The 20,867-nt window shown below is 37.6% G+C and overlaps 1 protein-coding gene across 3 annotated transcripts; it reads right to left on the reverse strand.

Moving 5' to 3' along the window:
• Positions 1-7,217: 7,217 nt before the first annotated feature.
• Positions 7,218-20,362, reverse strand: LOC131794164 (nuclear pore complex protein Nup93). 3 transcript variants are annotated; one of them, XM_066162976.1, is made up of 28 exons: positions 20,044-20,361; positions 18,745-18,862; positions 18,561-18,623; positions 18,331-18,459; positions 18,114-18,188; positions 17,073-17,162; positions 16,888-16,979; positions 16,137-16,196; positions 15,896-16,028; positions 15,670-15,767; positions 15,308-15,367; positions 15,129-15,206; positions 14,816-14,906; positions 14,295-14,382; positions 13,682-13,758; positions 12,911-13,025; positions 12,415-12,541; positions 11,959-12,031; positions 11,243-11,287; positions 11,003-11,119; positions 10,822-10,866; positions 10,329-10,402; positions 9,804-9,921; positions 9,097-9,180; positions 8,714-8,784; positions 8,242-8,308; positions 7,747-7,895; positions 7,218-7,348 (listed from the first exon to the last, which is right to left on the reverse strand). In XM_066162976.1, exons 1-27 carry the CDS (start codon positions 20,214-20,216, stop codon positions 7,776-7,778), a joined length of 2,481 nt encoding a protein of 826 aa, XP_066019073.1. In that variant the 5' UTR covers positions 20,217-20,361; the 3' UTR covers positions 7,218-7,348; positions 7,747-7,775. The 3 variants fall into 3 exon arrangements, 2 of the variants coding, with proteins under 2 accessions (XP_066019073.1, XP_058967670.1); XR_010716817.1 differs by having other exon boundaries at positions 7,237-7,348; positions 7,697-7,895; positions 20,044-20,362; XM_059111687.2 differs by having other exon boundaries at positions 7,288-7,895; positions 20,044-20,362.
• Between the last annotated feature and the right edge of the window lie 505 nt (positions 20,363-20,867).

The following is a 20,867-nucleotide window of genomic DNA, read 5'->3' on the forward strand; positions in this document are numbered from 1 at the left end:
AGAAGATTGGATTGTGTCACAATTAACGGTGACATTGAAAATCGAGGATCTTCACGAACAGATATGCGAAAGAAAAACAGCTTTCCTCAGAAGGCGGAAGGCACTGACAACACTGACAAAAATTCGTGGTCTAAACACTCACAACCTTGCGGTTTCCCAGCTGCGGAGCAGACAGAGATGCCGCGTCGCACACAAACTGAAGAAAACATAATCATCTCCCCTCGGAGAGAAGACGATTTTGTGGACTTTGCAGAGATACAAAAATATTTGGATCGCCTAAAAGGGGATGCGTGAAAAGGATACGTTTGAACAGCAGAATTGAACCTTGATTTGACTTTCTGGATGACTCCTTATTCGAAGTTACAACATGTTAAGAGCACCAGCGATTTCTTGGTCCACCAAACTCCAGACTTTATCTGAGAGATAACAATTAATAAATCAATCAATGGAATCCTTTGTTTGAAAATTTCGAAAACAAATTCTCTGATCATTCGTTTGACGCCTGCTGGGTGTTTGTATGAGTATTTCTTGTTATCATTACTTTGTTTAAATATAAAAACACTTACGAAGGATATCGAAATTCTAAAATACTACCGTTTCTGAGAATTGTACTCACTACCGGTCATTGAAAGATTAATATCTTCAATTACTGTGTTGATGAAGGCAGCGCTGCTGAATTACAGTGAACAAATACTATGAGATTTTAATCAATCATTTTATTAATGTTAAGCGTGTTGCCATCCACATCCGAGCAGGGGGATCATGTGTACATGGCTGAACTACGAGCAGAAGTAACTTAATATAACGATAAAAAGGACTGATTACAGTAAATATTAATTAAAAATATAATATTAGGAATATAAAATATAAAAGTTAACAAATATCTAGACACATATCTAAACGAAAGCTTCTCCCATATCACGTTAAAGTGTCAAATAGTTAATAATAAATAGATAAATAAATGAATTAAAAAATAAAACAAAATAATACTAAAAAAATTGTTTTGTGGAAATTTTTAAATGATAAGGTGTCCAACATTCCTTAATGGTCAGCTAAGGACCGAACAAGGTGCGTTCAAGTGTTGGGATACACCAAGCGCGTTCTCTGAAATCTGATAGATTTAGATATCAAAGATAAATCACACACGGAAAACGTTCTTTCTATTGTTAGCCCGCTTCTTGCCTTTTCGATCATATTACAGTCACGCAACCCTCCTCATCTAAATTCCTTTGGAAATGAATTTCAATAATTCGATCAACAAAAAAAGTTCACCCATAATACTTTATTATGTATTCTTCAAAAGAATATTCTTAGTATTCTTGTAACAGTTGTTCGCTACGTTTATCAAACTATAGAACTGTTCATATCGCAGTATGTTGTCATTGACGGAAATCTGTTTCAGCGTATTACTCCGATTTCGAAGGTCATTCATTCGGTGAAGGTGATGAAAAAGTTGCTCATGTAGTGCTGATTGACTGTCGTGAGTTAAATGTCGATGCATATCGGCGCGTGATTAAACAAGCAAACAATAGGGTGAACAAAGTTCACATCAACAAATCGGTCTTGAAATAATTTGAAGTTCTGTGAATTTAAATACCATTTTTGTTTTGTTTCGATTGTACCAGAATTACAGTATTAGTTCAATTCCTCCCTCCTTTAACATTGAAAGTGTACAATAAAAGGTGAACAGCCATAAATTGTGGCTTATGCCTGTTCTTCCCGGCCAGTTTGCCAAACGACTAAAGAGGGTTATGTTCTCTTACAATTATGATTGAATGTAACGCACCCCCTACCGTGTAGTTCCTGAAGGGGGAAACCGAAAAAGGCGTTAAAGCTTTCGTTAAAATGTTACTGAATATCTGGAACCTTTTATTGCTTTTCTTTTGGCAATTAGATTTAAATAATGCTGTGTCTGAAAAAGTTTTAAAAAGATTAAAAAAAAGGGGAAGTAAAAATTCTTAGGGCTTCTCGAAAGAGGGATCCTTCTTGCTAACAACTATACAATTGTGTTTCGTTGTCTCTAATACTTTGGTCGCGTCTGAAGAGACAGATGCCTACTTTTACTTCGATTAGGTGTCCCTTTTGGTAGTTATAAAGTTAAACTGGTCACCAAAGGAGGCCCAGTGATTAATAATACGAGTACTCGGAGAGAAATAAAAACACGTGGACCAGAAAAACAAATCGATTTAAATTTGAATAATTCAATTAATAATAATGTTCACAACAAACATAAATAGGATCAAAAAGAACTTCCCTTTAGCACGAACTTCGATCAAAACTTACAAAATCCGTGATAAACGAGGCTTTTTTAGTGCTCTGCAATCCCACTGACGGTGAAAGGACATGGCCGGAGAGGACTTAAAAAAATTAAAAGCAAAATGTCTTTCTTCCTTTGTTTGAAAGTTTTGAAAACAAATTCTGTGATCATTCGTTTGACGCCTACTGGGTGTTTGTATGAGTATTTCTTGTAATCATTACTTTGTTTAAATATAAAAACACTTACGAAGGATAACACAGTCCTAAAATACTACCGTTTCTGAGAATCGTACTCACTTCCGGTCATTGTTTCTACCCTAATTATCTCATCACTGCGATTTCCTGAACACACCTAAACCGAAGCAAAAATCCTGTTAAGACTTGGATTACTAAGAAACTTATAATAAAACAAGATTTATGTCTTCAACTAATGTGTTGATGAAGGCAGCGCTGCTGAATTACAGTGAACAAACACTATGAGATTTTAACAAGAACGCTTGATGATAATACCGCGATTGTGCTCCCTAATGACTAATCATGAGAGCTGTGACACGGGTTCGAAAAGCAGTGAAGTAAAGCGGAAGAAAAAAGGTCGATCCACGAAACCTTTGTCATCTATGCAGTGTAGTTTTTAGACAGTTATCTCTTGGCCTGCCGGAAAGGTGTAACAATAAAGGACAGACTGTATACACAGATCTTATGATCTTCAGAGTGTTGAGGGTTGCTGGGCTACATAAGAAGAATCATCGCGCATCTCGGAATTTAAGATCAGTCAGATATCGGTAGAAACTTTATTCCGTGAAAGGGCGAAACAAAACAACAAGGGATACTATCAGCAAATATTGTTATTCTTAGAATAAATATATTTCCATCCACTGGATCTTTCCGAGAAGACGACCCCTGACCTCAATGAATGGGTTGTTAATAAAGTCATACTCTAAATAAAGTCGATGAAGTGTGATTTGACCACAATACTAATAACAAGTCATTATGCATCGGGTAATTTAGTTCGTTTTGGCAAATACGTTTAGCATAACTCGAAACACTTGTAATAAGGATGGAAAAGCCATCACTATCACTGCCATTGAGCAGCGAGGCGCATGTTATGTCTCTTAAAGAATTCATCGCACGAAATGTGTGTGAGCTTCCACAGATGGTCCAGGTCGACAAAGGATTTTGTGGAACCTCCGCGAATCAAAGCATTAAAACTGGAGACGTACTGATCATCTACAAAGTGGAAAGAGAGAGGAAAGTAAAAGCAAAGCATTCAAGTAGTGGGAGAACGCTCTGCTTGCCAAGAATAAGTGATTTGAAGTTAGAGTTGGTGTCAGAACATTCCCAAGATGAGTTCACCACTTTGGACGCGATTGCAAAACTTCCTTCTGCGGCGTTCATTCGAATTGTCGAGAACGTTCCTTTGTTCGGCCTCCTCGCTGGAGATATATTGCAAATCAGTCGAGACCCCCCGTATTTAAACCTTAGTACTGTACGATGTTTCATCGTAAACTTGAAAGATCCCGTACAAGTGGATTTACCTCTGACCCTGGAAGGAAAGTTTCAGGCCCTCGCTAATCATGGAATATTTACTACAGACGAGGTTCTACAGAACTGCACACTTCCAGTTAATGTCCGTGTCGTGTCTTATGGAAATAAAGCTATGGTTGACGGCTCTTCAGAACACCCTGTAGCAAAGCAGAGGTCAATATTCGGAAAGATTCTCGTGGAGTGCGAGATTGAAGAAGAAGTAGTTTATGCCATTTCGACTCGCGAACAGAATATTCTTTTAATGTTCCCATCGACACTAGAGATGAATGTTGCCCAGTGTATGTCTCGAGAGAGGTTTACTTCTCGCTGGGGAGCTGAATTCGAGAAGCTGCTAGAAGCATTACCGAATGAAACAGTTCTACATGAGTTATCAAACACAAACTGTATTTCCTTTACGAGTGATCCCGTGAAGAGGTGCTCTTTGGAGTCGTTACAGCATTTTTGTTTCCCTTTCGATTGTGCACAAGGAATAGAAACAACAGAAAGGCAAGTTTCACGAGTAGGCTACGAGTTTGCCCTTCATCCTCCCTCTATGAAAGAAGAAACTGCAACGAAGGAGAAAGGCTTTCAGAAGTTTCAGCCAGAGAGCTTCTCGGAAATGAAAGCACCTCCCCTTCCGCCAAAGGTGGCCTTGATTGCAACACGATCCCATGCTTCTTCCCAGGAGGACTTAACAAAGAATTTTGACAACAAACAAGAAACTGAAATGGAAGAAAATTCTTTCGAAACAATAGACAAGCAGGTAGTATTATCTGAACAAAGTCTGACGAATGACTTAAATGATGATAGTTTACCACCGAGCCAGAGCTGTGTTAAGCTACTAGAGGACATGTCACAACCGCAGGAAGGGTCAAAACACAGCGACGTAGGCGACGCAAACTGTAAAATGGAAATTTCAGGAGACATTCCCTATGAAAGTGAAGAACCTCTGTTCTTGGCATCCTTCACAAAAAGAAAAGCTTACGAACCATCCGTCGACAGAAATGCAAATGTGCCTTCAGATGAAGGTTTACCAGTTGAAAGAAAACGCGAGCAATTCTCAGTGCGCGTTTTACGACCGGCGCAAACAGGATCTGATTTACCACGCCGCGAACACGGAGCACTTCCTGAGGCAACAGACGACCCCCTAAGTTCGAGAGAAAAGGAGGCCGATCTGGATTTGAACTTTGAATCTAGCGAGGCAAATACAAATAAAAAGCATAATATGCAGAAAGATGAGGAAGCCTCCTCTGAACAAAGTGACGAGGAAAACAACAATTTCGATGACCTCGACCCTGATTGTTCCAAAAAGATGTTCTTTGAACACACAGAAAATGATAACGAAATTTCATTACCGAGTCTTGGAGCAAAAAGCAAAGAAGAACACCGCATGAATGGAGAGAGCACAAAGAGAAAGTTCTTTCAGTCGCTGACGTTAATGCCAAGAATGTTCCGCCAGGATCCTAGCAGGGCGGGAAGAAAGAAAGAACAGGCTCCGAAGGAAAAAAGCAACTCGGTGAGAATTCCACCGAGAAAAGCTGCTTCTTGCGACAACATTTTGATATCTAGTCCACGCGATGATGACTTCGAGTCCATGACTAACATTAAAAAGTATTTGGAGACACAGGCAAAATTAGACAGAGCCCTCGCCCAGATAAATCGCCTGCAAAATCAAAGATCAAAGAACTTGGCCACAGGGACCAAACCCAAGAATAGCAACAAGTCGGTGAACGCCCAAGAAACGGGATTGAGAGAATTCGAAAGCGGAGGATCTTCGGAAACAGAAAATGAAGTTGAGGAACAAAATCCTCGAAACGTGTTCCCAGAGCAAACGGGGAAAGAAAGAGCACCACACACACCAGCAAATACATCTGAACAGAGCTCGCCTGCGCCAGAAACCTTCGCCTTAAGACAAGCTACCCCAACTTGGCTGAACCAAACTCCAAGAGAACAAGAAATAAGTGAAAATTGTGAAGGGGAAACCTACGAAAGAAGACCAGAAACACCACACGACAGATCTCCACATTTTGCGATTGAACCAACTGACGCAGAATCCGTAATGCCACTCGACCGTGCTTTACAGCGCGAAAATGGGCGAAGTCATGGCAGCAGCAGACGAGAAAACGACGAAAATGGGCCAAATCCTGGAGATTCCAACGAAACGTGTTGGTCGTACAGAACTCACTTCACTAGCACCTTCGGCGTGGAATTGAATGAATGCGAGATGAAAAGTGAGCTTAAAAAGACCATTCAGCAAACGAAGTGGACCACGGATGAATTAATGGAATTGATCGAAATTCTGAGAAGGAAGCTCCTGGAAGTTAATCGCGTGCCGTACGTCAATCTGCCACCATCACAGGAGAGGCAGAGGAGTCTTTCCGAGGACCTTGTCAACGTACATGGCCCAAGCTCTTTTCCTGCCCCAAATGAGATTACGAGAAAGGATAAACCTCCCTACGTCAATATCAGTCAAGCAAGCGGGGAACCTAATATGCCTTCGCATCAAAATCTCGTGCAAGATTCCAGGGACCCATTCACAGTGAAAGATTTAAAAAGATTACCTAATCGCTCACACGGAAAACCGCCGATACCAACGCCAAGGAGCACACTATCGTCTATATAGCTGTGATACACACAGTTGACGTAACATTCTTTTGAGTCGTCCAGTAAGAGTCAAGAGAGTGGGCCTTATGTCCTTATAATGCCGTTAAAATAGTAGTGTGGAAGTGTAAATACACCACGACGCAGATAAACTTAAATTGGACCATCATTTCTGGTCGGTGATCGGGTCAAAGCTTATCTATCGAATTATCAGCAGAGGCGGACGAAACTGTTGGCAAAATGCCTCACATTACTCTGATTACAAAGAAGACCGATTTAGTGCGACAGACATCTTATATACATGTCTTCTAGGACTTGACAGCCATTGTTCCAGATGGCTGCAGCTCGCAAAATTTACATTAACAAATCACCAAAGCAAATTGTCGAACGGTACAAAGACATTTGAAGGGTGTACGTTAAAATTGATAACATTTCGTATATTTTTATTTACATGCGCATCATAGCCTTTGTTCTACTTGGCTCTTATTTCCTTTAATTTACTCCTCCAAAATGGCTCATCAAATCGTTTGAAAAACGCAAACGAGCCACACACTAAAATTTCTATGATCTTAGACAACGACTTCCATCATGAATTCTTAATGTTAGAGTTTAGGATGCGCCGCGAGTTTTAATGTTCACACCGCGACAGTCGTGCCAGGATTTGATACTCGAAGAGTTTTTTTTAGCTAGCTTTTCGATGACCGTTTCTAGGGTCATCATTGTCACGCAGTAACTGAAAAAAACGTTGCGTGAAAGTCCAAGTACCTACATTTAGATCACAAGCTCGGCCGTGAGAAGGTTAGAAATAATAAACTCAATTAGCTGTTCAAAGCGAGATAATCAAGAGATAACCAGGAACACTTTTTTTTAATTAATCAAGAACATTAAGCTGAACAGTGTTGAGAAGATTACAATTAAAACTCAAAGAGAAATCTAGTCTTTACTTTAGTCACCTTGCCTCTTCAGCCTGAAAGATGAGAACGGGAATTTCACACGTAAATCTCAACACAAAAATCTTAAGTTCCCCATCAAAACTTTCTACGAGACGTTTGGCAAAACTCTGCTCGCACGCTTTTAGACATAGTAACCGTTGGGTAGAGTTTTTCAAAAGAAGTATCAAGCGCTTTAAGTCTTCTTAGTCCTCATGCACTTTGTGGTTCAAGGCGTGGCCAGGCAAACTATGGCTGTCACAATTCAATTTCGTTTTTGTGTTCAGGCTAATAACACTTACAGAGAAAACCTACCGATAAATCACAACAACTCTCCCTAGATTAAAACTGCTTTTACAGAGGTTGAAAACAACGATGGATTATACCCGCGCCTGAGGTCTTTCGTCTATCAATTCCTATTCAGTACTGAACTTACAGCACATCGGAAACCATTGGAATAAAGTATCAGTTCATAAGGACTTCCATCTGCACCAGCCGTGCGTTCGTGTCTCCAGGAAGACGGTACGGAATTAATCCCGCAAAGGTGATCAGGGCTCGCGCTTGGCGCCTCAAAATATCGCGAAACTGAAAGAGATCAGAAAACTTTACCATTGACCAAGAGCTTAAACAGGATGCAATCTCAAGTTTATGTGTAACAGTATATAGAGGTAGTACTTTAAGGATCGTGCACATTGGTCACACACACGAGAGGATCGAGTGATCCAGGTTTGAACCCATAATTCCTTTCTAGCCAGGAGTGTAAATGGGCATCAATCAGATGTCAAGGCAACCTGCAAATCTGTCCAGGGAGGGGAGTAATGAGCTCATTCTTCCCATCTCATTACGCAAATGAAACTAAATATATCACTGGCTGAGTGAACCAGTTCTTGCTGAGCCAGCAATGCAAATTATTGCAGTGAAGCAGCCTTACCCTCTCTTGTCCACCATCATCTCTCAGATTTCTCTGACTACCAGTCAGAGGACTCTGACCACTCCCTCTGAATAAATAAATAAATAAATAAGTAAATAAATAAACGTCCGAGTAAATATTACAAAAAAACATCAACACAATTAAGCAGTAGCACATCCATAGAACGGATCTTCGTTCTCTGATTACAAGTTGCACTGAAATTTGCAGAGTTGAATTCCGATGGGATGTAGACTGAAGAATCAGGAGAAAATTCTCTTAGCAAAGATCAAAACGAACCAAAATTCAAACTCCCCGAAACACTTGGTTCAGGAATTGTGCCTGCGCCACCGTGGAGACGAGCAAATGGTCTGCCTACTCTACTACCCTAACTGACATATGAAAAGGGATGAGGATGGACCAAAAAGGATCTCATCGAGTCAGAAAACAATAACACCAAATACTAAGTGGAATTATCACAAGTAAAATCACTTACCTAGCGTTACGATACTTTGTGTACAGAATGTTCATGGTTGCTAGAAGCACATCTGGTAAGTTTCGTCGTATCTGCTCGAACAACAGATGAACACAATTATTACTTCACATGTCAAGGAAAAATCATGAATAAGCAAATATCATTGCAAATGAAAAATCAACTCTAAAACAGTTCACCAGGACAGAAATGACTCAGTTTAAGAAAAGAAATTTCAATCTTTTATCCAACATTTGATTAAAAGATAATGGATGCCAAGGAACTGGAAGAATGTTCATAGACAACAACTTTAGACAACTTTGGTAGGAGTAATTTACTGAAGAAAATACATTCAAATGTAGAAGTTGTGACCCTAAACAGTTTTTTTTTCTTCTTCATTTCCCTACTTCATCATTGTACTGCCTGAAAGCTGTCACTCTTTCCTCTACTGCTTCAATCCCCAATGGAACTAGTCTTAGCTTCTGCATGACCTGTGAGAAAGACATTAAGCTAAACTGTAAATGGTTTGAACTCAGGAATAGCAGTTGCTAGTGTAGTCTGAACACCAACGAGGCAAGGCTGTCCTTGAAACCCTCTGTTGTTGGCAACAAGGGCTGTAGACTTAACAACCTGAATGGAGGTCATAGTGTTATTTGACTTGGATGGCTGCCTCTTACGCTTAACTCTAATAATGACTTCAGCTAAAGTTGTCCAACATAACTCACTACCACTGATATCAGTCAGTCCTTTTCAGGATTACTCTCAACCAGAAAATTAGAAAAAAATGCCAATTGTATGGTTGTAGCAAGTAGAAATCATTACCATTTATTCACTGAGTAATTCCCCTTCAGCTACTTTTGGAGAATTTCCAATTTTCAAAAAGGAAAAAAATAGAAGGATCAAGAAACAGCCAATTTGTTTCAGGTGAACAAATTACAGAGAAATATGAAAAAAGTGGGTAAAGTGCACTGACTTGAAAAAGATTCCCTATGGTACACAATCTATGTAAGATATTGATGGCCTTAGTTTGTTGTTTATTTGTTCTGTAACAGATTTCTAAAAGCAGGAGATGTACAAAAACCCCTGCCAATATCTGTTCAAATACAAAACTCACATCTAAAGCAGTGTCATGTTGGCCAGCATGGTAGAGATCAAAGAACTGCATAAGATCCAACAAGAGGAAAAATGTGCCTATTCTACTTTGGCTTGCTGAATGACCTGATGTTCTGTATCTATAGGCAAAAATAGAACAAAGTATTGACTCATAAGGCATGAAATGTGGCAATTTTAAATCACAAATACATGACATTTATTAAATAACTTATGTTGGCTCGGATTAGTGCTAATGAGCTCTGCTCTTATGTTTAAGTGGCACTGACCATCTGATTGCACTGCTTTAAGCTACACAAACAACAGATCAGGTCTTGCATATGAATACATGTTTACAAATAAAATCCCAAAGGTAAATTTGATTCATCTCATGAGGTGTAACAATGTCAGAACCTTGCTATTTCTATAGAAACAAATTCATACTCTGTAATACCTACATATTTGATTGTACACTGTGCACACTGACTTGAAAAATGACATGTGTACCAGAAAGCACACCAGACCTAGTTTCTTCTACAAACAAACGTACCTCTGTGCTAAGTCAAAAGCCAATGTATGTAGTCTATCCCGTTGAGATTGAACACCACTGGATGCTGAGATCACCTAAAAAGAAATGAGGAAATATATATTTCTTTGTGATAAGTAGATACTTACATGGTAGGTACTCACTCAGACATTATTACCTTTTCAGTTGCTGATCATAGTAACCTTTCTGTTGGTGGAGAGTGAAAATGCAGCTAACTTTAAGTTTTTTCAACATAAAAAATTTGAAAGGGTGGACAGGAACAGAAACAACTGCTTATATCACTAACATAGGGATAAAAATTTTGAAAAAATATTCCCAAAGCCAGCTATTTTTCATTGTTCCTCTGCTAATTCAAGTCTCTGTATTAAAGGTGAATCAATTGTTTAGTGTATAGTCCCTATATTTTCAGCCTTTGGCACCAGAGTGGAGTGAATTGTTCCAACAAACACCTATGGCTTCCCTGGATTATATCAAAGTCTTACTTTCACACCATTACCTGACTAAGAAGTTTGTTCAGGATCTCCAGGGCTCCATCATGATTCTGTTGTATAGAAAAAAAATAAAAAAAAAACAAAAAAATTATGAACTTATAGGTAAATTCATGTCCACACATAAACATGTGGGAAGTATTGATCCTTTGTAAAAGAAATATCTGTGTAAAATAAGTGCACATGTACCTTGGCTAAATCAAAGAGTTTGACAGCCTCCTCAGACAAACCCTTTTCGGCAGAATCCTTTGCCACAACTTCAATGATTTTTGTAGTATCTCTGTGAAACTTGTCAATACAACCAGGCTAAAAGTATATCAAAAGAAACAATAGGTATTAACTAAAGATGTAAAAGAATCTTAGTGAAATAATTGCAAAGAAAAGGTATTGCATTTCCTTTTAGTACCTCTTTTAATACTGATCTCTTACCTTCCTCTTTCCATCTGGTTCTAGCTTTCCAAGTAGCATTTCAAACTGTTAAAAAACAGAAATAATAATCAGTTGATTTATTGACTGATATATCAAACAATCAATTGGGCATTTAGTCCACTCCCTCAGTAGGAATTTTGGTCATTTAGCCAACTCATTAAGTAATTTAAGGCACAAGGTCTTAGTTCCAGATTAAAATAATCTTTTGCCCACAGTAGTGTTATGAGAATTTATCATACTTGTGAACAGAAGATGATAGCAATAAAAGTAAAACAAATAAAACACACTTACATTCAAAATATATTACAAACATGACCCCTTATTAAGAGTCAAACAGTCAGTCAGCCAGTCTGTCTGTCTACTTATCTATCAAATGAATAAAGGGGGTAAGTTTCTATAGAAACTGTGGTGCTGCATTGGTGGGAGAGTATAGCAGGTAATTTAGTGTTAACAACTGAGTTGAAAATGTAAATTGGCCACCATAAAGTGTAAAAAAGCTAACATTTTGAGTGTTAGCCTTGATGAAGGGCTAATGCTTGAAATGTCAGCTTTTTTACCCTTTATGGTGGCCAATTTACCTTTTCAACTCAGTTGTTAACACTAAATTACCTACTTATCCATCAGTCATTCAGACAGTCAGTCAGTCTGTCTGACTGTTGATCTGCCAGTACAATTTAAGACAATCCACAATATGGAGTCATCAATCATCAACTTACCTCTCTAGTTTCCAAGACCAGTTCACTTACACAGGACATGAAGAGGTCTTCTCCCTGCGGTCCGTTCATTCCTCTACAATAGATATAAAAATCAATCAGTTATGATGAAAAATTGTAAAATGTGAACGATAAAATTTACCTTTCCTCTACAAATATGCAAATGAAATCTTGGTGTGAACACTGTAACACAAGGATTAGCATGTTTTGTTGTTGTTTTTTTTTAAGTGTTTGAGAGCTGAAAAAATAATTGCTGCTTATCAGAGAAGGCTTTTCAAAATTGAAAAGAATACCACTTTTATCAACAAAATATGTTGATTTAGAAAATGGATATCTCTAGAATGAAAGAATTTCATGCAAAAAAGAAAGCATTACTTTAAGTTGGAGAACCCTTCAGGATAATGATGATCCTTTCTTATTTCAATGAAGAGTGAAATCAAAACTCTAATTTGAACTCACCTCAACAAAAAGAAATATTGAAGAGCTTCTCTTGGATCAGTAACCTCAAATTTCCGTGTGTATGACATGATCAGACGTGCAAAGTTCAATCTTCTGTTGGGTTGAGGATCTCTAGGACTGGAAGTCACTGAAATAAACCCACCATAGTTGAAAAATTGTCAGTAACAAATGCGTATTATTAACAAGGAGTCAACTGATGATTTCCAGACTCTTTGATGCATAACGTTAGGAATATCAAAAGGCCAATGTAAGGGGGGAATAAAATAAAGCACTATGAAATTCATGGAACCATAAAAGGGGCCAGTCTGCAGAAAGAAAAGTGCAGTAGTGGTGCCCAAAAATTTTGGGCCCACTCCATGGTTTAGGGCTATTCATACAAAAAGGGATCTGAAGTACTTTTGAAGCTATCACATGTTGCATGAGAGGAAAATTATCTATCCATGCTTGAAATAGCTTTAAAAATTTATCTCATCATCTTTTAAATCACTGTACTTACAAAGTTGTGCTTGGATTGACTCAGGCAACAAAATAACATGCATCTTAAAGAGTGCAATGGCGAAGTGCACAGCATGACTTCTAAAGGCTTCCGCCCGTGACAAGAATTCTATGGCCTGTTCAAAGTGAAAGTAAATCATCTGTTGAGTTACATGTACAGGTTTAACACTGTTACCCTGTTCCTCATTTGATGTGCAACTTCTAGCATCACAAGAAAATGCTCTTTATTCCTTGACTGTGCATTTTCCACCCACAAAAATACAACAGTGTGTTGCTAATACTTACAGCAACAAAAGTAAGACAGAAAGTATACTTAAGTAACAAAATGATGATAGCACCTTCAAGAGTCTAACAACTCTGAGATAGGAAAAACAACAGGAAGTAAGTAAAGTATTTAGGTGTAAAGGAAACCTCAGACCATGGGTGGTTATCATTTACGCCAATCGTCTCAGTCCAGTTGTTCAAAGACTAGGTGGATAATGCTATCCAATGGATAAATTGCTATCCAGCCAAAAGTATTGCTGTTTGTCAGTTTCTAGCAAACCAATCTTTTGACTTTCTAGCCACAAACAAATCGTATCATTTTGCCCCACCTGCTCCTAAGATTTTTCATTATTCCTGTCTATACTTGTTATACTTGTTGTTATACCTGTTTCATACTTGTAACAAGTATGAAAAACCATGGTATAAAAAAGAACAGGACATTAAAAAACAAGTGGGTAGACTGTTAGAGTGGAATTTTGACAAAGTTATTAGAATGAAAACAACTTACCGCTTCAAACTGTCCGGTCAAAAACAAAACTTGAAAGTACAACAAAGGCTTTTGATATGCATTAAAGTGTGCCTCACCTAACCAGAAGAAAACAGCAATGACTACTTACTTCATAAGAAAATTATCAGAAAACACTAGAACACAACAAGACTTCTGACAGGAAAATAATAGAGAACTTAAAACTGTTGTTGGAAATGAGAATGTTAGGAGATCAAAATGCATTACTGATCCGATTTTGAAGTAAAGCAATACAGTAAAGCAATCTCATTTTGATGGCGTTGCCTGATCGTCAAGGTGAGGGTAGTCCTGAGAAGGACTGTTGTCATATGTGGTGAATGATGTTTTGACAACCTGAGTGCAAGTTGTGAGTTGTTGTTAGTTGAGTGTTGAAAGTCTGGTTTGTGTTGACTGAATGGTAAGTTTAGCTTTGATTTTATTGACTCAACTTATGCAACTCAGGGGAATCAAAGGTTGTGAAATTTGCCACCTTAATTTCTATGGTTTAAGTTACTTCATATTCAGACATGGAGCTCTGATGTAAAATATTTCTCTTCCACTTTACACAACTCTAATGTAACACTAATTAATACTTCATAATGAAAACCATGCATACCAAACTGTTCCAATAACATGGTCTGCAGCCTTTGAAAGGTAACACTATTGTTATTCCCTTCTTCCTCTTTAACAGTCACTTGACAGAGCTGTAAGATAATGACATTATAATTACGATGTGTGTTAACCAGCATAACAATCTTATGAAACATTAATAAAACCAATTTCTTGCAAACAATGTGTAACATGATGTACATGTAGTTTAGAACAAAGTTTAGCTCAAAATGGTTTCATACCAGTTCTGTTTCATCTTTCTTTGTTACAGACACATTTTCATAATCCTCAATTCTCAAAGAGCAATCAAGAAAAAAATATAGACAAAGAAATCATCCTAAACAATATATTTTTTTTGACATGATGTCTCTAATATTGCCTTTTCATAATCCTTTGGGTTACACTCTTCATTAATATCTGTCCAGTTTGTCAAGGAAAAAACTTCGCATGAACTGTGAAACATAAAATTTGGCCTCTCAAAGCATCAGTCATTTCTCCCATTTCTTATAATACAATACACCAGTATACCTTAAGCCACAGGTAGTCTTCAGTTTTGTTGGCAACTTCTTGATGAGAATCTGTTTGTACATCACACTGACCAATCAGACAGTAGACGGCCCTGTCAAGCAATGTAACCCAACAAACACTCATACTTATTTCAACAACTGGTCCACTAAACTGCTCATAAGTCTTGACTACAGAGTATTTATGCAAATAAATCTTATCCAATTGGATGACTAAAGGTCATTAGCCAAGTGTTAAGGTTGATGTATTTCAGAAACTGTAATCAAGAAGAGTTTCCATCTTGCTGATTTTATACATCACTAAGCCAAAAATTTACCTTTTAAAGGGATCCTGACTTGTACGAATAGATCTTTTATACTGAAGCCGTAGTTTGCTTTCCGAGCTGGGACTGAGCCTAAGGAGAGATGACAACTTCCAAGATTAGGTTCATCTTTTACTCAAAGCACTCTCTATGTTAACAGGCACAATGTGGCAGGTCTGCATATCATCATTTACCTGCTCTCTTCGCTGTTCAAATATTCCACAAAAAAGTCTCGAAATTCTGCCAAATGCTGTCTGGAGTTCAAAGAAAAAAATGTGATTGCACATAGATTAAAGAGCCAACATACATTACTATAAGTCTATAAACTTTGAATCACAAATGTTGCAAACTGATTGGCTACTCTCCTTGTCATCTATTCTGCAATAGAAACTGAGGAAAGCAACACATTTTTGTTAATAAATAAAAACCTGAGCCTATCATTTTAGAATTGGAGTGACTACAGAATAGGAGACTTGTACTAAAACAATGAGATTATTTGCCCTGGTCATATAATAATATCTATATATGTATATGATTAAAAAAAAATCCTACTTACGGCACATGTTGCACTGCTTGTAAAGCTGCTTTAGGGTCTCCACATCGCAGACAGTAATAAATTAATGGCCACAGTGGAGCACCATCAACATCACCATCCTGTGGGGCAAAGCAAAAATTATAAATTTGGCTGTCTCCTTGGTTCAGATCATACATCTAATACATTTTGCAATAACAACCCTGATAACATGTTATATGTTAAACCAGAAACCTGCAGGGGAACTGACCTCAAGTCCTTGTACAACTGAAGGAAGTTTAATTTTCAAAAAACTCTTGACCAGTTGCAGAGTGCCTGGAACTCCTCCTAACTTTGCTCGAGGCAAATTGCTATATACACTGTCTTGAACAAACTGCAAGTATCTAAAATAATAAGACACATGATAAGTCAGGCTCTTCAGCCAAATTAACAAATAAATAATAAAAAGAGAATGTGCTCTTCAAAAAGTATTACACAATTTATATATTCACCTTCTTTCCAAGAAACTTCTGGCCATTTTAATAAATGCCACTTGAAAATCTAAGGAAAACCTGTCAGAGAGGAGGAAAACAGAAAGAAAAGAATAAAAGAGGAATTTTAGGTGTAACCTAAATTACTTCTTGTGCACAACCTTCTTCTTCAAAGTGATCTGCCCTCTCTCAAAAGTTTAAAGTTAACAAGAGGGGTTGTCCAGAGACTTAATGAGGCTTATGCTTTAACCTGCAAAAAGACAAAATCAAGCTTACAGCAACAAAGACCTTTGTGTCAGTTTGTTTGTTACCTTTGCTTAATTCTAATTTAGCTGTAAGCATATTGATTTTACTGTGAGAATTTTGATTTCCCAGATTAACTTTTTAATTTTAAGTTGAATTTTGTTTTGTGATGGGCTAGGTACTTTGAAATTAGCCATTTTCAACGCCTTGAGATTTAGCCCTTCACACTTTTACATCAGTATGTATATTCTCCATACTGTTCTCTATACATTTCCTCAGCAGCTGAAAAGGAGGATTTATTTAACAATCAAGAACTTCTTTGTGATCATTTCCTATATTCTCATGACCTCAAAGTGTGATTCAAGGGTTATATTGTAAGGAGAAATTAGGTGCTAGACACACTTGGGGATCTTATTGCTCATACTGTTCAAAGTTTTACACTATTTAAGCAGTTACTTCACCCAGAAACAAATAGCTGTTATCGCCTGTGAAGTAATTTAACTGCTCATTCAAAAAAAAAAAAACTTACCTAACTGTCTCTGCCAGAATATGCAAGGAACCATGAGACCTATGAAGTTCTTCTCCAAGTTCTTTGATAAACATCCACATCCCCTTGATGATCTAATAAATGGAGAAAAATCAGATTGACTCAGCTTGTAGATTAGTGGTAATAAGCTAGTCATTCAATCAATATGGTTGGCAAGTAGTATTCACCGGATCTTCAAATCTGTCAATAAGCGCTGTAAATCCATCCACTATGTTGTGTCTTGCTGACTGAATGAGGGCTTCATTATGGATATAAACCTGTAATGAAATTCAAGATAAAAAATTAGTTCAATTGAAAGATGTGTTTGAATGCAATTGCATTAACCCTTTAACTCCCAAGTCAAATTTGTAATTCTCCTTACTGTCAACCATAAAATTCTTCTTATGAAATTTAAAAAACGATCTCTGGCTAAAACTTTTAGAAATACAAGCTTTCGGCTGTTTGCGCTACAGCCTTCAATGGGATAAAATGATAAAAAGGTAAAAAATATTAGGTGTGAAGTACAAAGTAAAAATCAAAAATGCTGATAACTAAGAATGTTTGTTAAAAAGAATGTTGTATTGTCCGGGCAAAGGACAGGAATTGTTGTCCGCATTGGGAGTTAACTTGGAATGCCACGCTTCTAGTATTTTTCTTGTTCTGAAACCGCCTTTGTCAATAATAGATGCATTATCAAAGTTTATTGCGTGACTATTGGCCCAGACGTGATTTGCAATTCTTGTATTTCTAAAAGTTTTAGCCAGAGATCGTTTTTTAAATTTCATAAGATGTTTTATCCTGGCTGCGGCCCCTCTATCTTTTCACATAAAATTCTTATAATGCTAGTTCAGAGAATTTAGTATTGGATTAACTAATTATCCCCAAATTAATATTTTCCTTCATTCTCATCACTTATCTGGTTGATATTGTATTGATAATGCAAAGAAATTCTGTCTTGGTCACTCATGGGAGTTAAAGGGTAAAGATTGATAGGAAATTAAAATAATAAACTCCTTGGGTAGATAATCACTAGAGTAATAAAAACAAACCACCAAAGACTATGGGTTGGAATAGTTTAAAGATGGAGTACTGTTTGACAAGACTGCAAATAGTGAGATCGAATTAAGAAGTTTATGAAACCTTAGGAGGGCAATCAACAACAATCTATATACTTGAGTGCTTTCTTGCATCAGCACTTACAGATCATTACTTGCTATTTTATACTTCACCTGTCTGGCATAAGCTTGTTCTGTAGCATCAAGGGCACTTCTACCTTGTAAACTCAAAGAACTTGTTGTGAACACCTTAGCATAGAACAAAAATAATTAATAAAAAAAAAATTGTAGGAAGAGTACATCACAGTCAGTCAAGTGCAGTACATCCCAGTTCAAAGCAGCATTACTAGCACACAGTATTACAACTAAAGATGATTATTTCAAAACAAACCTCTGCTTCTCCTGAGAAATCTAGTGTCTCCTGCCCAGCTCCCAGTAGCGAGTTGAGAATTTTCTCCTTTTCTTTTTCCCATTCACTCTCCATACAGGACCACTGATGTCTTTCAGCCTGATTAAATGTCTGATTGAAGAAAGGGTAAAAGGAATATTTTAAGAGAAGGGTTCAGTATCAATAAACTGTTGATTGAAAAATTACTGAGTCCAAACAATAATGAAGCTCACATTTTCTCTTGCTTCCTCTATGGCAGCCAAAATTGCATTTTCTCTCTCATTCCGAAGGAAACCCTGCAAGATAATTGTCAAATGAAAATTATAAGGATAATTTACACAAAGGAGTGAGTATCATACGAAACAGAAATCCACTAAAAACACAAAACAATTAGCAGCAGACAGTACCAAGCTTTACCTGAATATCAGTCTCTCTAACAGGCTCAAGAGGTTCAAATGTCTTTGTGGTGTCAAGACGATCTAGTTTTTCTGAAAGGCGTGGGACATCAAAGCCTTTGGTGCCAAGTAAAATGGAACTGACAAGGCAAAAAAAAATTTTTCTAGAGAGAAATTTTCAACTGAGTATCAAAAGTCATAAGTCGCATTGTTTTTGTTTTACTACCTTGTGATTGGACTAGAAAACTTGCACCACTATTTTCACTAATCTGTTGTAACTAGCCTTTGTTAGCATTTTGGTTTTACTTTCACACAATTTCATTGACAAAGAATTTTTGGGCAGCAGGCGTTACCTACATACATGAGACACTTGTACACTTTATACCCAAGAGTACATATACATTCCATTTTCCTATTTGAACCACCCCTTCCCATGGAAGGCAATGTTTGGGACAAGGCCTACCCTTTACAGGTGTCAACAACAAGATATAGTAAGCTATAAATTTGGCCTCCCTTTGAGAAGAGGGATAGGGGATTGATTAGAAAAAAACTGGAATGTCCATTACTGTGCAAAACATCATTGAGAATTACTGGTGGCATTAACGAAGTTGGACAAAATAAGATGATTGTGTGTTAATCTCCCTCTGGACCAGTGACAAAGAGAAGGAGTATTGGATACTTTAACAATGACCCCTGAAGCATATAATGCTTTCATTTTTCATCATGTTTAATAAACAAATGATCTTACTTACTTACTTCCTAACCTAACAAACAACAATGCCTCAGTATTATCTGACGTGGACAAAAACCAGATGTAATGTGAGTAGGACCTGGACAATCAATGAAATTACTGATCAATGAAAATCGATGATAACAATCAATTGATTGATATTGATAATCAGTGAACAGTTGATGCAAAAGTTTCTGCAATTTGTTATTCTCATTGATTGTCAATAATCATTGAAGATAGATTGAAATCAATCAATTAGATAGCACAGCTTTTCGATTATCAATAATCATCGAAAATCGTTTGAAATCGATCAATTGGATAGCATCGAAATTTCATCTCCAATCGATGGTAATCGATAAACATAAATTACTACTACGTGATCATCGATTGTTCATCGATTGGCCGATACAAATCGATAACAAGGAACAAATATGCATAGATTGAAATCGATTAATCGATCAGATTCCCGATCATGATTTCATCGATTGTTCAAGTCCTGTGTGAGGCGCTGACTCGGATCGATAAGGAAGTGTCATTAGTTTATTTGAAGCCCAGTTTTGTTTGATTGTTTAGCATATTGAACACACTTACGCCTTCACTTGAACATCAGCTCCAGAAACACCAGTCGTTTGAGACCATAACCTCTGACCAGCCTCTGCGAGTTGATGGAGGTTTCTCTCGACCCTTGGCAATTCCCAGCCACTGTCCATATCGGCAGTCAATTGCTCTGCCTGCTGCAGCAAATCTCCAAAACTCGAAGACATGATTGAAAACAAAACGCGCCAGAATACTAGATTTAAGCTCTAAAATAACTATATCTTCTGGGCTTCCCGAAAAATTCGCGCAAATGATGGCTTAGTTTGTAATTTTCGTAAAGCCCGCCATGTTTCCTTTCCATGTGCTTTGCACGAAAGCGCATGTCCATCGTGGCACCGATTTAACCGCTGGTCACGCAGCTCGAGGGAAGCACGTAGGACCATGTTGCTACTTAGAAATTAAATTACAATTTTGAATGACACATAAATTTAAGAAGAACTCTAGAAGCACGAACCCACCATGCAATAAGCTAGCGCGCTATAGTTAGCTAGCATTTCTGTGGTGGACTTCGCCATAACAAAGGAGAAAATCTTCAGTTTTTTGGAGGCGAGGTTGAGAACATGCACAGTCGTTGTTGTAGGATCTAATTTTTTTCATCCGGGATTTCCTCTTCTGTCACTACGTTACGAAGAATTTCCCGGAGGGCGGTGGGGGGACACTTTTATTTCGCTTAAGGTATTGGGAAGCGCCGCCAAATGAATATGAGGTCATTCTCTCTTCTTGGTCCACAGCCTGGGGTATCTCCCTGGGAATGGTGACCTTAAATGGAAATAAAACAGTATTTCGGTTGATAATTTCAGGCTCGTTTAACAAGTATT

The sequence above is a fragment of the Pocillopora verrucosa genome, chromosome 3 (genome assembly GCF_036669915.1).
Source record: "Pocillopora verrucosa isolate sample1 chromosome 3, ASM3666991v2, whole genome shotgun sequence".
Taxonomy (NCBI): Eukaryota; Metazoa; Cnidaria; class Anthozoa; order Scleractinia; family Pocilloporidae; genus Pocillopora; species Pocillopora verrucosa.